The sequence below is a fragment of the Arachis stenosperma genome, chromosome 10 (assembly GCF_014773155.1).
Source record: "Arachis stenosperma cultivar V10309 chromosome 10, arast.V10309.gnm1.PFL2, whole genome shotgun sequence".
Classification (NCBI taxonomy): domain Eukaryota; kingdom Viridiplantae; phylum Streptophyta; class Magnoliopsida; order Fabales; family Fabaceae; genus Arachis; species Arachis stenosperma.
This window is the reverse complement of record NC_080386.1, coordinates 91,584,530-91,601,441: the sequence shown is the minus strand read 5'-3', so window position 1 is coordinate 91,601,441 and position 16,912 is coordinate 91,584,530. Positions and strand designations below refer to the sequence as shown.

General features: G+C 36.3%; 1 protein-coding gene across 1 annotated transcript in view; it reads left to right on the top strand.

The window, feature by feature from the left end:
* Nucleotides 1-16,912, top strand: part of LOC130957341 (uncharacterized) — a 59,403-nt gene that overhangs the window by 20,017 nt on the left and 22,474 nt on the right. The window contains exons 2-3 of the mRNA XM_057884207.1: nucleotides 6,539-6,651; nucleotides 7,233-9,041. Of these exons, the coding sequence (XP_057740190.1) occupies nucleotides 6,539-6,651; nucleotides 7,233-9,041 (1,922 nt within the window). The remainder of the gene's footprint in view (nucleotides 1-6,538; nucleotides 6,652-7,232; nucleotides 9,042-16,912) is intronic.

The following is a 16,912-nucleotide window of genomic DNA, read 5'->3' as shown; positions in this document are numbered from 1 at the left end:
ATGTTAATTGTTCTAACTATTCACTTGAAGTTATAATACATCAACACACCGTAAATCAGAATGTATAAAGTTAATTTAAATCTTCAACCATCAAAACAACCAAAAACAAAATTATTAGAACACTACAAAAATAATTAGAACCAAGAACTAATTTAAAAAAGAACTGACAACAAATTTAGAACATAAAAAATCATTAAAACCAAATACTTAGAATAATGGGTAGAGTGTTAGAGTTGGGTTTAAGGATATTTTTATAATTTTGCTATATCTTTTTATTTTATTTGATTTGGTTTAGTTCGAATTTTTTTATTTAAAAACTGAAATTTGAATCAAACCGCAAAAAAAGGCTAAAATTCAATTTTTTAATTTATTTTTTATTTTTTTAGTTTGATTCATTAATTTTGTTTGATTTTGAACACCCCTACTAATTACTCTTATTTTGGATCCAATTCTTCATTACTAATGCACTCTCATTAGTAAGTAATTTTAGTTCAATTATTTTTTACTTTGTAAAGAGGGAAGGAAATAGAGTTGCTCATAAATCAATATAATTGACTCTTATCAAGTAAATTTAGTAAGTAATTTTAGATCAATTATTTTTAACTATGTAAAGAGTAGAGAAAATAGAGTTGCTAATAAATCAACACAATTGATTCTTGTCTGGGACGAAGTTACATACAAGGGAGGGGAGACAGTACCATTACCAAATATTTTCTTTATAAAAAAAACAGAAAAAAAAAGTGGCTCTACCAAGTTAAAAATGTATGGCCTTCCTACTCACTTAGACTCTTATGAATTTAGTTTGGACCATGGACATAATTTGGGCCATGGACTAATTATAGTCTTAAGTAAAAAAAAGCCCAATAAATTATGTAGTATTTAATGTATTTTTAAATTGAATCAAAAATTAAAAACCTCTTTTTTTCTTCTCTCTTACTTAGTGCCATTCTCTCAATCTCTAACAAAAAAAAGTAGAACAGTCATTCACTAATGAGTGGATATTTTATACGCTTTTTGGCATCATTTTCATATAGTTTTTAGCATGTTTTGTTTAAGTTTTATTATATTTTCATAGGTTTTAGTGTAAAATTCACATTTTTGGATTCTACTTAGAGTTTATGTATTTTTGTATAATTTCAGGTATTTTCTGACTGAAATTAAGGAGTTAGAGCAAAAGTCTGATTCAGAAACAGAGAAAGTACTGCAGATGATGTCCGGATCTGACCTTGCATTCGAAAGATCTTTTATGGAGCTATAGAATTCCAAATGGAGCGTTCTTAACGGCTATGAAAAGCTAACATTCATAGATTTTCAGAAATGTATAATAGTTGATACTTTACTTTAGAATTGAAGGGCCAAAATTGGCGTTCAACGCCAGCCTCCTGCCCTATTCTTGCGTCTAGCGCCCACAAGGAGGAGACCAGTGTCCAAACGCCCAAAGAGGACCTCCTAGCCAGTGTTCAATGCCCTAGAGGCCTTCTAGCACGTGGATCTCATCAAAACTCAGTCCAAATACTCACCAAGTTGGCTCCAAAAGCAGATTTTAGCACTAAAAGACTGTTTTACCCTTTCTTATGTAATCCTTAGTCATTAACTTAGTATTTAAAGAACTTTTACACGATCTTCAAGGGGGATCTGTCATATTTCATTTTCCACATTGTATTTTCTATCAGTATGAGTTTCTAAATCTCCTAGGTTGAGGGGAGGAGTCCTGCTGAATTTTATTGATTAATAAAAGTATTACTGTTTCTCTTCAACCCATGTTTGATTCAATTCTAAGATGTATCTTTGTTCTTCAACTTGATGAATGGGATGACCCGTGACAATCATCTTCGTTTTTCATACTAAGACTGCGTGCCTGATAACCACTCGTGTTCTTCTTGGGTTCGTGTGAATACGTAACTGAAAAGCATCAAACCACCAGCTTGATTATACATCTCTTAGATGCCTAATCCACGACTTCGTTGGGGACTTCTCGAGACACCAGTTCAACCGAGGTATGGGGAGATTAGGGTCTCTGTGGTAGAGGCTAGAATCCAAAGGCGCAGCATTCTCTTATTCGGAAGATTCGACCTTATCTGTGACGTTTTGAGTAGGATCATTAAGGAGAATGGACTGCAGGAACTTCACCCTCAATCAGAATGGATCCACACTAACCCTGGGGTTCATATCTGGAGGAGCATTGGCGACCTCTCAACTGGCGACAATCACATACAGCCTGCTATAGAAGAAATCATTCACAATTGAAGAAGATAGTAAGACCAGAGTTAATCCATAAGGACAAAGCATCTCCAAGCCTTAACCATCTTCTTATTATTATAAACAGGTCAACCTAGTTCAGATCTCACTATTCCTTTTTATGAATTTAAACAAATCAAATTACCTACCTTTCTATCCACCTGACTAAGATCTACAAGATAACCATAGCTTGCTTCAAACCATAATCCTCATCGGATCGATCCTGACTCGCTTAGGTATTACTTGGACGACCCAATACGCTGGTACAGTTGTACGAAGTGTGGGGATTCGTGTACCATTCATTCATACTTCTCTTCTCCTTGTCTCTATAAATTATTTTTTATTATTTTTTATGAATCTTACTTAATTAATTTCGTATTAATATGTTCATCTTCCTTTTTTTTATTTGACTTGTAAGTTGTAATTGTTATTTGTTAAGAAGTCAAGTTCCATTCCTTTTACCGACACCGGCAACCAAACAATGTTTATACTGTGAAACGACATATAGTCTTTATCATTGAAAAATAAAGAGCAATGAAAGTTATATACTTGTAAAGAGATTGAATAATTTTGCATGAAACGTCAAAAAAAGAATTGAATAATATTTATATATTTTAAATGCAACAACCTATTTTTACAATATTTAAGGTTAGTTTTAAGATATTTATGTTTGATTATTTTAATATATGGTATGTTCAATTATTTTGTAAAGAGTAAGTTTAAGTCTTAATTATTATTCTTAATTAAATTTTTTATATATTTTTAATTATTTTCTATTAAAACAAAAAACTAAAAAAAAAAACCCTAAAGATAGATTGGAAGTTTGGAACCCAAATATACATGACGAAGATTCGCCATAATATTAAACTACTCCGGCAACTCAGCCATGACTTGCTTGTTGTTTTGGGTCGTGATCATGCATTATCAAAATTTGTCATGTTAAATTATGACTTTTCTTTTTGGTCAGACATTTTCCTCTTAAAACTTTAATGACCAAAATATAATGGTTCTAATTGTTGGAACACAATGCCTTGGGTGGCCCAACTCTTAGTGGGCACCAATTTAAAGAAAAGAGTGATTGGGATCCATTGACCGGAAAAGTTACTGGGTCCTTCTCCGTCTAACACTCTAACTCAATGGTTTTTATTCAGGCCCCAAAACATAAACTCAATTATTTATTATCTAGGCTATAGTACTTGACAAATGTGATCTGAACTTATACTATTGAGCTAGGAGTCTAGGATCAAATGATTGAGTCAATAATAGCATGTCTATTGATGTTTAAAAAATAAAGAATGTTATATACATTAATTTTGTGTATATTTTTTATTTCAATAGTATTTGAAAAAAAAAGAGTCAAAATAGTTTAAATTTGTCTTCTTTAATATTTATTAATTATCGTTATAATTAATAAATATTAAATAAAGTAAATTTAAGTTTTTTTTTGTCTCTCTATTATTACTTTTTTTATTTTTATTGCAAAAAATAATTAATAAAAAGTGAAAAAATGATCTTTTATATAAAAAAAAAAAAGAAGAAAGATGTACAAGTAAAGTGTAAAAAAAACAAAAGCAAATTTCGCTTCTCTTTAAAAGTTACACTTACATGATAATGAACTAATAATACAAGGCCAATATTGATGTGCATGCTTAATAAATGAAAGAACTAGAGGGAAAATTGCACAATAATTGGAGAAAAATATTCAAATAGAGAAAAAGATTCACAGAGAAGGAAGAATCAAAATAAGAAAAAGAAATTCAACTTTATTTTTTAAAAGTTATTTTTAATATGAAAATAAAGATGATATTTTAGTTTAATATTGATATTTAAAGTGTATTATAATATTGTTGATGTGTAAAAAATATGTCAATATGCATTTTGCGTTTTAATTAAAATATTAACACGTGTCCAATGTGTTACTAGAATGATGACACATATTCAACATATTTCCTATACATTACTAGAATAATGACATATGTCTAATACACAAAATATATATTGCAACACACATTTTATGTATTAATTTTTCACCAATAAAATTTATCTACCTTAATTACACCAAATAATTTTATTTGTAATAAAAAATTAATATTTTTTTTCATATAAAAAAAATTAGTCCTATTTCCCAACCAAACAATTTTTTTAGATTTGTTATCTCTAAATTTTTCTACTGTATCCGAAAGCAGCACTAGAGAATAAAGTATTGAAGCAGGGGTCCACTTAGTACCATATGGAGCCATGGAATGGCATTGGAAGTGGCTCCCCTCAGCAGAAGCACGTGATGATAATGGCTTTGCATTCCAATGGTGGCTTCGTGTCACCATTGAGAGGGATTTCAGGGTCAGGACCACTTCTAACTCGAGGAACAACATTTAGAATAGTTGACATTCACAATTTCACATACGTTCATTCTGTTTTTGTTATATGATATGATATATAAAGATATAAAAAGAGAGACATAGAGTGCAGGATCGATATATTGCCGATTTGACTCAATTTTTTTTCATGCCTATAAGAGAGTCTTGGCATTATCCTAATTAGCATCTACTTTTTTAGATATCATTTTTCATGAGTTGAATTTCATTTTAGCCTTTGAAATTGACAAATTGCATTAATTTGGTCCCTCACTTTTTAATTGTTACAATTTGATGATCTTTCAAATTTAAAAAAAAAATGCACCAATATAATCTTTCGTATATCTTTTATCGCTGGAACTCAACACCATTAGTGACGTAGCTCGAACCTTATCACGCTAGATATATTAAAACGACGTGATATGCGTTTTGACGCTAAAAAAGACACTAAATGACGTCGTTTGAGTGTTTAAACAATACTAAAACGTTATACCCCTCCCTTTTAATATTGTTCAAATCATGAAATGACATTATTTAGTGTTTTTTTAGCGTTAAAACGTGTCAAACGTCGTTTTAATATGTCTAACATGATAAGATTTGGGCTATCTCACTAACGACATTAAGGAGGGACTATATTGATGCATTTTTTTTAATCTGGAGGACCAAATTGTAATTGTAACAATTGAAAAGTCAAAGACTAAATCAGTGCAACTCGCCAATTTTAGGGACTAAAGTGGGGCTTAACTCCATTTTTCATTTATAATTATAATTTATAAGATATATATTTTTTTTTGTGACTATTCATAAGATATACATAATTATACCATATTTATACGAGTAAATAGTTAAATTTGTCTTTAAAAAAGTATTCATCTTCTAAATTAATTTTTAAATTTCTTTTTCAAATTAAATTCGCCTTTAAAAAATTTTAAGTTAATTACGTTAGTCATTTCGTTAATTTCTTTGTTGATGACATCAAAATTTACTAATGTGATACATTAGGTGTACTACAACACACACCTAAGAGTTTTAATTGACTATTAACATAATTAGTTTATAAAATTATATCAAATCAAAACCTAATTAATAGAAGACCTTGAGGCATTAGAATTCCTCAATTTGAGATTAATTTGATCTAATTTCATAAATTTATCATGATTTTAATTACTCTATAAATCCTTATAGTTTCACCAAATTTTCAATTAGGTCCATATACTTTTTTTCTTTTCAACTAGGTCCCTAGACGTTAATTTTTTTTTCAATTTAGTCCCTGCCGTGAAAATAACGTTTAAGATAACAGAATATTCTATTTAAAAAATGAATATTCTCATGATTGCGATAGAATAGCTAATTGAGGACACCTCCATTTTTTTAAAGTACCAAAAGAACCTTTGGCATGTTGTCCTAGAGAACCCTAGCCAACCCTAACTTGTTCTCTGAAGTTCCTATGCAACGGCATTTCTCCTCCATCGCTTGGTGTCGTCGTCCATCTGCATCATCGTCCGTGGCGGCATCATCGTCCATCGCTTGATGGTCATCTGTCCGTCACTTCCCTTCCCGCCCCTCGCCGTGTCTCACCATGCCTTGCCTTGCTGCCTGAATTGGCTCTGCAAAAACAGGTGACGAGTTAAATTTTTTTTTAGTTATTCAAAGTTGATGGAATAGGTTTAAGTATATGTGAATTTTTTCGATATAATGATTTATGAGCTGATTAGAAAAAAATATGACATTGATTGAATACCTATTTTTTGAATTGATTTCTAATTTTTTTTATATAATGGTTTAGGGTTTACAAAATATATAATATATATATATATATATATATATATATATATATATAATTGATGAATTGATTTTGCTAATTATGAATTTTGTTTATTGTTGATAGTTGTTGTTGTAATGATGTTGGTTTATTAGGGTTCTGTTTTCCTTTTTTTTTTACGTAGTTATGGGAATTTGGATTTCACCATAGACCTACATCGTGGTGACAAGTTTCATGATACAGAGCATGGTCTAGAATATTTGGAGAGGAGGGAAACAGGGACGGATACATGGGGGGGCAAGTGGAGGCCTGGGCCCCCTCAGCTTTTTACAAAAAAAAAATTAATTTAAGAAGCCCAATCCATAAAATATAATAATTTTTAAAATTTTTTTAAAAACCTAAATTGACTAAACAGAAACAGTGAAATACTATTCTTCTTTTATTCCTTTTGGTTTTGACGCTTAGCATTCCTTTTGGTTTTGACGCTTAGCATTCCTTTTGAATTGAAGCCATAGTGACGACTGACGCGATGCCCTCTAGTCCTCTACTCCACTCAGTTAGTGACTACTATCTCACAAGGTACATTTTATTATATATTTTAAATTTTAAATTTGTTATTATATATCTTAAATAGTTACTATGCAGATTTATTGTTCTTGTTGATATATCTGAATATCTCTATGACTCTATGTACTGTACTACAGTGTGATTATGTATATTATTAATTTGTCTAGTAGTTTTTTTATTTTTTATTTTTAGTAAAATTGATAGTGATTTAGTAAAAAAAATATTATTAATTTTTATTGATGTTTAATTAATAAAAAATATTTAGACTTTATTTATTCATGTGAGTATATAATTATTTGAATTTTTTTCAGGTAAAAAGAAACTAGAACATTTTATGATGAAAAAGCAAAGTAAAATTGATGCAATTTTTAAGAGAAAAGCTGCTGATAATGTTGGAGTTCAAACAAGCCAACCCTCTAATCTTATTTCACAAGAAGTTCAAGTAAGTGAACTCTCTAATCTTACTCAAAATGCACATCAACATGAATCCAAAGTTTCAAGATTAGAAAGAGATGTTGATATCTCTTTACTAGAAAGGGATCCAGGAAAGCGACGTCTAATTTGGCAGTATAATGTCAATGAACGTGATAAGATTCGTAGAGCATACATAATAGCTGGGCCATACCAACCAACAAATATTAGTTATCCAGCTTCTGGTAATAACAATCACCGTCGATATTTTCAATCTTCTTGGTTTAAGAAATTTCCAAGTTGGTTAGAATATTCACCAGAAAAAGATGCTGCTTATTGTTTGCCTTGCTACTTGTTTAGTAAACATTATGGTGCTCGCAATGATGGAAAAAATGCATTTTCAGAGTTAGGATTTAGTAATTGGAAGAAAGTAAATAATGGAGTGAATTGTGCATTTGTATGTCATGAGGGTTCTATTCCTAATTCTCCCCATAATTTATGTGTGAAATCTTGTGATGATTTAATGGCTCATTCTAAGCATATAGACAAAGTTCTTGATAGGAATAGTGATGAAACTATTGCAAATAATCGCTTAAGGTTGAAGACATCTATTGATGATATTCGATGGCTTGCATTTCAAGCATGTGCATTTAGAGGCGACGATGAAAGTCCTGGATCTTTGAATAGGGGAAATTTTATTGAGTTAATTAAGCTTTTAGCTTCATGCAATCAGAATGTTAATAATGTTGTCCTTGAAAATGCTCCTGGAAATACTCAATATATATCTCCCAGTGTTCAAAAAGATATATTGCATATCTTTGCTAGAAAAGTGCGTGCAACAATTCGAGAAGAAATTGGTGATTCTAAATTTTGTATAATTATTGATGAAGCAAGAGATGAGTCAAAGCAAGAACAAATGTCTGTGGTTTTGAGATTTGTAGACAAGCACGGTTGTGTTCAAGAAAGATTTTTTGATCTTATACATGTTTCTGATACGTGTTCTTTGACATTGAAAACAGAAATTTCATCAGTTCTTTCTCGTCATAATCTTGATGTTCAAAATCTTAGGGGACAAGGGTATGATGGAGCTAGTAATATGCGTGGTGAATGGAATGGATTGCAAGCTCTATTTTTGAAAGATTGCCCTTTTGCTTATTACATTCATTGTCTTGCTCATCGATTACAATTAGCACTTGTTTCTGCAGCCAAAGAAGTTTGTTATGTTCATCAATTCTTTTCAAAACTTACCCTAATTGTGAATGTTGTGACTGTTTCTCCTAAACGTCATGATCAGTTAAGGGTTGCTCAAGCAAATAATGTTGCAAACTTAATTGCCAATGATCAAATTGTGACAGGTAGTGGACTTAATCAAATTGGTACTTTGCAAAGAGCTGGAGATACTAGATGGGGGTCTCATTTGAATTCTGTACGTAGCTTGCTATGCATGTTTGATGCTACTTGTGAAGTTCTTGAAAAAAGCAGTGAAGAAGGTAATTTCTCCACTCGTGGTGATGCTAGTGCTGCTTATGATGCTATCACATCCTTTGAATTTGTCTTTGTTTTGCATTTGATGAGAAATATTTTGGAAGTTAGTCATGATCTTTGTCAAGCTTTGCAACGAAAAAATCAAGACATATTGAATGCTTTAACTCTGGTTTCTACTACCAAGACTTTAATCCAACGAATGAGAGAATCAAGTTGGGAAGCTGGTGCGCGAAATTGTGATCACTACACAACTTTGCACAACTAACCAGCAAGTGCACTGGGTCGTCCAAGTAATACCTTACGTGAGTAAGGGTCGATCCCACGGAGATTGTTGGTATGAAGCAAGCTATGGTCACCTTGTAAATCTTAGTCAGGCAGACTCAAATGGGTGTAGATGATGAATAAAACATAAAGATAAAGATAGAGATACTTATGTATATCATTGGTGAGAGCTTCAGATAAGCGTATGAAGATGCTGTCCCTTCCGTCTCTCTGCTTTCCTACTGTCTTCATCCAATCCTTCTTACTCCTTTCCATGGCAAGCTGTATGTAGGGTTTCACCGTTGTCAGTGGCTACCTCCCATCCTCTCATTGGAAATGTTCAACGCACCCTGTCACGGCACAGCTATCCATCTGTCGGTTCTCAATCAGGCCGGAATAGAATCCAGTGATTCTTTTGCGTCTGTCACTAACGCCCCGCCTTCAGGAGTTTGAAGCACGTCACAGTCATTCAATCATTGAATCCTACTCAGAATACCACAGACAAGGTTAGACCTTTCGAATTCTCTTGAATGCCGCCATCAGTTCTTGCCTATACCATGAAGACTCTGATCTCACGGTATGGCTGGCTCGTTTGTCAGGCGAGCACTCGGTTGTCAGGCGATCAACCATGCATCGTGTATCAGGAATCCAAGAGATATTCAGCCAATCTAAGGTAGAACGGAGGTGGTTGTCAGTCACACGTTCATAGGTGAGAATGATGATGAGTGTCACGGATCATCACATTCATCAAGTTGAAGAACAAGTGATATCTTGGACAAAGAACAAGCGGAATTGAATAGAAGAACAATAGTAATTGCATTAATACTCGAGGTACAGCAGAGCTCCACACCTTAATCTATGGTGTGTAGAAACTCCACCGTTGAAAATACATAAGAACAAGGTCTAGGCATGGCCGTGAGGCCAGCCTCCCAAAGTGATCAAAAGATCTAAAGAACAAAGGATTCCAAAGATCCGAAGATGAAAATACAATAGTAAAAGGTCCTATTTATCGGGAACTAGTAGCTTAAGAGTTACAAAGATGAGTAAATGACATAAAAATCCACTTTCGGGCCCACTTGGTGTGTGCTTGGGCTGAGCATTGAAGCATTTTTCGTGTAGAGACTCTTCTTGGAGTTAAACGCCAGCTTTTATGCCAGTTTGGGCGTTTAACTCCCATTTAGGTGCTAGTTCCGGCGTTTAACGCTGGGAAATCTGAGGGTGACTTTGAACGCCGGTTTGGGCCATCAAATCTTGGGCAAAGTATGGACTATCATATATTGCTGGAAAGCCCAGGATGTCTACTTTCCAACGCCGTTGAGAGCGCGCCAATTGGGCTTCTGTAGCTCCAGAAAATCCACTTCCAGTGCAGGGAGGTCAGAATCCAACAGCATCTGCATTCCTTTTCAGTCTCTGAATCAGATTTTTGCTCAGGTCCCTCAATTTCAGCCAGAAAATACCTGAAATCACAGAAAAACACACAAACTCATAGTAAAGTCTAGAAAAGTGAATTTTAACTAAAAACTAATAAAAATATACTAAAAACTAACTAGATCATACTAAAAACATACTAAAAACAATGCCAAAAAGCGTACAAATTATCCGCTCATCACAACACCAAACTTAAATTGTTGCTTGTCCCCAAGCAACTGAAAATCAAATAAGATAAAAAGAAGAAAATATGCAATGAATTCCAAAAACATCTATGAAGATCAGTATTAATTAGATGAGCGGGGCTTTTAGCTTTTTGCCTCTGAACAGTTTTGGCATCTCACTCTATCCTTTGAAATTCAGAATGATTGGCTTCTTTAGGAACTCAGAATCCAGATAGTGTCATTGATTCTCCTAGTTAAGTATGATGATTCTTGAACACAGCTACTTTATGAGTCTTGGCCGTGGCCCAAAGCACTCTGTCTTCCAGTATTACCACCGGATACATACATGCCACAGACACATAATTGGGTGAACCTTTTCAGATTGTGACTCAGCTTTGCTAAAGTCCCCAATTAGAGGTGTCCAGGGTTCTTAAGCACACTCTTTTTGCCTTGGATCACAACCTTATTTCTTTCCCTTTTTTTTCTTTCTCTTTTTTTTTTCGTTTTCTTTTCTCCTCTTTTTTTTTTCGTTTTTCTCTTTTTTTTTTGTATTCACTGCTCTTTCTTGCTTCAAGAATCATTTTTATGATTTTTCAGATCCTCAGTAACATGTCTCCTTTTTCATCATTCTTTCAAGAGCCAACATTCATGAACCACAAATTCAAAAGACATATGCACTGTTTAAGCATACATTCAGAAAACAAAAGTGTTGCCACCACATCAAAATAATTAATCTGTTATAAAATTCAAAATTCATGCAATTCTTCTCTTTTTCAATTAAGAACATTGTTTATTTAAGAAAGGTGATGGATTCATAGGACATTCATATCTTTAAGGCATAGACACTAAGACACTAATGATCATAAGACACAAACATGGATAACATAAGCATGAAATTTTCGAAAAACAAGAAAACAAAGAACAAGGAGATTAAAGAACGGGTCCACCTTAGTGATGGCGGCTTGTTCTTCCTCTTGAAGGTCTTATGGAGTGCTTGAGCTCCTCAATGTCTCTTCCTTGTCTTAGTTGCTCCTCTCTCATGATTCTTTGATCTTCTCTAATTTCATGGAGGAGGATGGAATGTTCTTGGTGCTCCACCCTTAGTTGTCCCATGTTGGAACTCAATTCTCCTAGGGAGGTGTTCAATTGCTCCCAATAATCTTGTGGAGGAAAGTGCATCCCTTGAGGCATCTCAGGGATCTCATGATGAGAGGGGTCTCTTGTTTGCTTCATCCTTTTCTTAGTGATGGGCTTGTCCTCATCAATGAGGATGTCTCCCTCTATGTCAACTTCAACTGAATAACAGAGGTGACAAATGAGGTGAGGAAAGGCTAACCTTGCCAAGGTAGAGGACTTGTCCGCCACCTTATAAAGTTCTTGGGCTATAACCTCATGAACTTCCACTTCTTCTCCAATCATGATGCTATGAATCATGATGGCCCGGTCTAGAGTCACTTTGGACCGGTTGCTAGTGGGAATGATTGAGCGTTGGATAAACTCCAACCATCCTCTAGCCACGGGCTTGAGGTCATGCCTTCTTAATTGAACCAGCTTCCCTCTTGAATCTCTCTTCCATTGGGCGCCCTCTTCACAAATGTCAGTGAGGACTTGGTCCAACCTTTGATCAAAGTTGACCCTTCTAGTGTAAGGATGTTCATCTCCTTGCATCATGGGCAAGTTGAATGCCAACCTTACATTTTCCGGACTAAAATCCAAGTATTTCCCCCGAACCATAGTAAGCCAATTCTTTGGGTTCGGGTTCACACTTTGATCATGGCTCTTGGTGATCCATGCATTGGCATAGAACTCTTGAACCATTAAGATTCCGACTTGTTGAATGGGGTTGGTGAGAACTTCCCAACCTCTTCTTCGAATCTCATGTCGGATCTCCGGATATTCACTCTTTTTGAGTGAAAAAGGGACCTCGGGGATCACCTTCTTCAAGGCCACAACTTCATAGAAGTGGTCTTGATGCACCCTTGAGATGAATCTCTCCATCTCCCATGACTCGGAGGTGGAAGCTTTTGCCTTCCCTTTCCTCTTTCTAGAGGTTTCTCCGGCCTTGGATGCCATAAATGGTTATGGAAAAACAAAAAGCAATGCTTTTACCACACCAAACTTAAAAGGTTTGCTCGTCCTCGAGCAAAAGAAGAAAGAAGAGGGTAGAAGAAGAAGAAATGAGGAAGAAGGGAATGGCTTTATGTTCGGCCAAAGAGGGGGAGAAGTGGTGTTTAGGTTGTGTGAAAATGAAGGGGTGAAGAAGGGTTTATATAGGAGTGAGGGGCTTATGGTTCGGTCATGTATGGGTGGGTTTGGGAGGGAAAGTGGTTTGAATTTGAAGGGTGAGGTAGGTAGGGTTTTATGAAGGATGGATGTGAGTGGTGAAGAGAAAGATGGGATTTGATAGGTGAAGGGTTTTTGGGGAAGAGGTGTTGAGGTGATTGGTGAATGGGTGAAGAAGAAAGAGGGTGGTGGGGTTGGTGGGGATCCTGTGGGGTCCACAGATCCTGTGGTGTCAAGGAAAAGTCATCCCTGCACCAAATGGCATGCAAAAACACGTTTTGTGCCAAATCTGGCGTTAAACGCCGGGCTGGTGCCCATTTCTGGCTTTTAACGCCAGGTTCTTGCCCTTTTCTGGCGTTTAACGCCAGTCTGGTGCCCCTTTCTGGCGTTAAACGCCCAGAATGGTGCCAGACTGGGCGTTAAACGCCCAACTGCTAGCCTTACTGGCGTTTAAATGCCAGTAGATTCTTCCTCCAGGGTGTGCTGTTTTTCTTCCTGTTTTTCATTCTGTTTTTGTTTTTTCAATTGATTTTGTGACTTCTTATGATCATCAACCTACAAAAAAATAAAATAACAAAAGAAAATAGATAAAATATAACATTGGGTTGCCTCCCAACAAGCGCTTCTTTAATGTCAGTAGCTTGACAGATGGCTCTCATGGAGCCTCATATTTTCTCAGAGCAATGTTGGAACCTCCCAACACCAAACTTAGAGTTTGAATGTGGGGGTTCAACACCAAACTTAGAGTTTGGTTGTGGCCTCCCAACACCAAACTTAGAGTTTGACTGTGGGGGCTCTGTTTGACTCTGAGTTGAGAGAAGCTCTTCATGCTTCCTCTCCATGGTGACAGAGGGGTATCCTTGAGCCTTAAACACAAAGGATTCTTCATTCACTTGAATGATCAGTTCACCTCCATCAACATCAATCACAGCCTTGGCTGTGGCTAGGAAGGGTCTGCCAAGGATGATGGTTTCATCCATGCACTTCCCAGTCTCTAGGACTATGAAATCAGCAGGGATGTAATGGTCTTCAATCTTCACCAAAACATCCTCTACAAGTCCATAAGCTTGTTTTCTTGAGTTGTCTGCCATCTCTAGTGAGATTCTTGCAGCTTGTACCTCAAAGATCCCTAACTTCTCCATTACAGAGAGAGGCATGAGGTTTACACTTGACTGATACGTAAAAATTATATTTCACGTACAACCGGCAAGTATACCGGATCGTATCAAGTAGTAAAACTCACTAAGAGTGAGGTCGATCCCACGAGGATTGGTAGATTAAGCAACTTTAGTTAAATGGTAGATTTAGTCAAGCAAACATAGTTTTGATTTCATGAGCATTTTGATTTTTGGACATAATTACAAGAATTTAAATGGCAAAGAATGTAAAGAACTAGAAGAGAGAAAAGTGAAAGTAAATAACGGAAACTTAAATTGCAAGAAACTTAAATGACATCAAAAGTAAATTGCAGGAAAATAGAGTGCTGAATTCTAAAGAGCAAAAGAGTAAGTAGCAAGAAATAAAGAAGCAGAATGTAAATGACAAGAATAATAAATTGCAAGAGTGTAGAAGGGAATTGGGCAATGGGTATTCAAGCACTAAGAGCAAAAGAAATGAGAATTAATGATAGAGAGAATCATTAAGGATCAGAGATGCTAGTTTTCATGAATTGATGTTAGTCAAATCCTTCTCAATCATGGGTATAGATCCATGGCAAGTGGGTAATTGAATCCCAATCTCTTGGTGATTCAATTTCTCTCAACATAACCAATTGCCACTCTCGTGATCTAATTGTTCATGAGAAGAGTTGAAGCTCAAATCTAGTCCAGCCACACAAATCCCATAATCTCAACCAAGGAGAGTTACATCTCACATACTAACCAAGGTGTATTGATTAAAGAAATCATGAAAGGATGAACTCTAAACTGAATTATGTGGCTCATTCCTCAAATTCACCACATAATTCATATAGATTAACCCCTCTCTCGATGGTGGTTGAATCTTTGAAGAACAAGAGTTCCCTCTTTAGATCAACCACTAGAATTGAGGAGGAAAAGATGAGTTCACCAATGCATTCCAACCAGCAGAGCTCTTCCCCCTAATGAAAGTGGGGTTTAGTGAGTCATAGCTCCAATTTCAACAACAATTGCCATAAACCAAAATTTAACTAAGATGCAAAAGAAAGATGAAGAAGAATAAGGAAAATGCTTAAAGCTTAAGAAATGAAGAAGAGAAGTTCCAAGAAGAAACAAAATAGCTCTCCGGGTATCCTCCCGGAAGTGCTAAAAGAGTTCTCAAAGTAAAAGCTAAAAGTATAAAAATTCTAAGTGTCGAAAGTCCTTCTCAAGTACAAACTCAATCTCTATTTATATTAGTCCTAAAATTCCTTCAAAGATCTTCAATTGGTCTAGCAATGTGGGCTTTCTCTTTGTTGAATTTCTGGTTCAATTGATGAAGTTTCTGGCCTTTGTGAGGAATAGAGGAAGTGAGCAAGTTGGCTACAATTCTGGCCCATTGAGGGCGTTATTGGCAACAACTCTAGGCTTAATGCACGTTGGCAACGTGCTTGGCATTTTCCTGGAAGTGAAGTTTGAGACTTGGGCGTTGCTGGCCCAAGTTATTGCCAACAACTTGCTTTTCTTCTTCTTGACTCTTCTTTCATGTCTAATGTTGCCCAGAATTTGAGTGTCAATCCTCTGCTTCAATATGGACTATTATACATCATTGGAAAGCTCTTGATGTCTTCTTTCCAATGCCACTGGAATCACCTCATTTGGACTTTCCTAGCTCAAGTTATGCTTCCTCAAAGAAGGTAAGGTCAAGCTGCCAAGTTGTTGCCAAAAACGCACCCATTTTGCCAAGTTGGCAACGTGCCCGTGCCTAGCCTCCCAAAGCAGGGAAATGAGGTTGGCGTTGTTGCCAAAAACGCACCCTTGCTAGCACGTTGGCAACGTGCTCGTGCCCCCCTCCAGGGCTCATCTATAGCCTTCTTGAATTTCAACTTCATATTCTTGTTTTTAGGGCCTAAAGATGACTCTGGTTTGGCTTCAATTTTGTGCTCCACCATAGACTATTATATATGGTTGGAAAGCTCTGAATGTTAGCTTTCCAACGCAACTGGAAGCATTCAATTTGGATCTCTGTAGCTCAGGATATCTTCCATTGAAGAAGGTAAGGTCAGGCTGCCTTGTTGGAGTTGTTGTGGATAACGCCCCTATATTCCAAGTTGGCAACGTGCTACCTCCATTCTTCACCATCCAAAGCTTCCTGGCGTTGTTGCCAAACACGCCAATGTTTTCTTGAGTTGGCAACGTGCCCGATGCTTCTTCAAGGCTCTAAACATTGCTTCCCAAGTTGCCATTGAACACGCCTATAGAAGCTGGCGTTGGCAACGTGGTTGGCAGCTCTTCCTGGCGTTGGCAACGTGGTTGGCAAGGCTTCCTGGCGTTGGCAACGTGGTTGGCACCAAGACTTGGCGTTGGCAACTTGATTGGCACCAAGACTTGGTGCCTAGCCAAGCAACCATTCCTGGCGTTGGCAACGTGGTTGGCGCCCAAGATTGGCGTTGGCAACGCCCTCGTGTGCCATACTCCTAGCTTGCATGCGTTGCCAAGGAACACGCCCATGGTTCCTAGCTCAACAACATGCTCGAGCTCCCCATTTGATGCCAAAGTTGCTTGCTACGTTGCCAAGGAACACGCCTTCATAACTTGGCGTTGGCAACGTGCATCTCCTTTTCCTGGGCCAAGCTTTCCTCTCAGCGTTGTTAGCCTGCGTTGTCTTGAATAACGCCTCTTCATTCCCACGTTGGCAACGCCCTCGAGCTCTCCTTGGCTCAGCTCTTTGCTTGCCTGGGCGTTGCCTTCAAACACGCACCCTTTTCTTCAAGTTGGCAACGCCAACTTCTCTTCTCCAGGGCTGCCTGGCGTTGCCTCTAACAACGCAGCCTTTCACCAAGT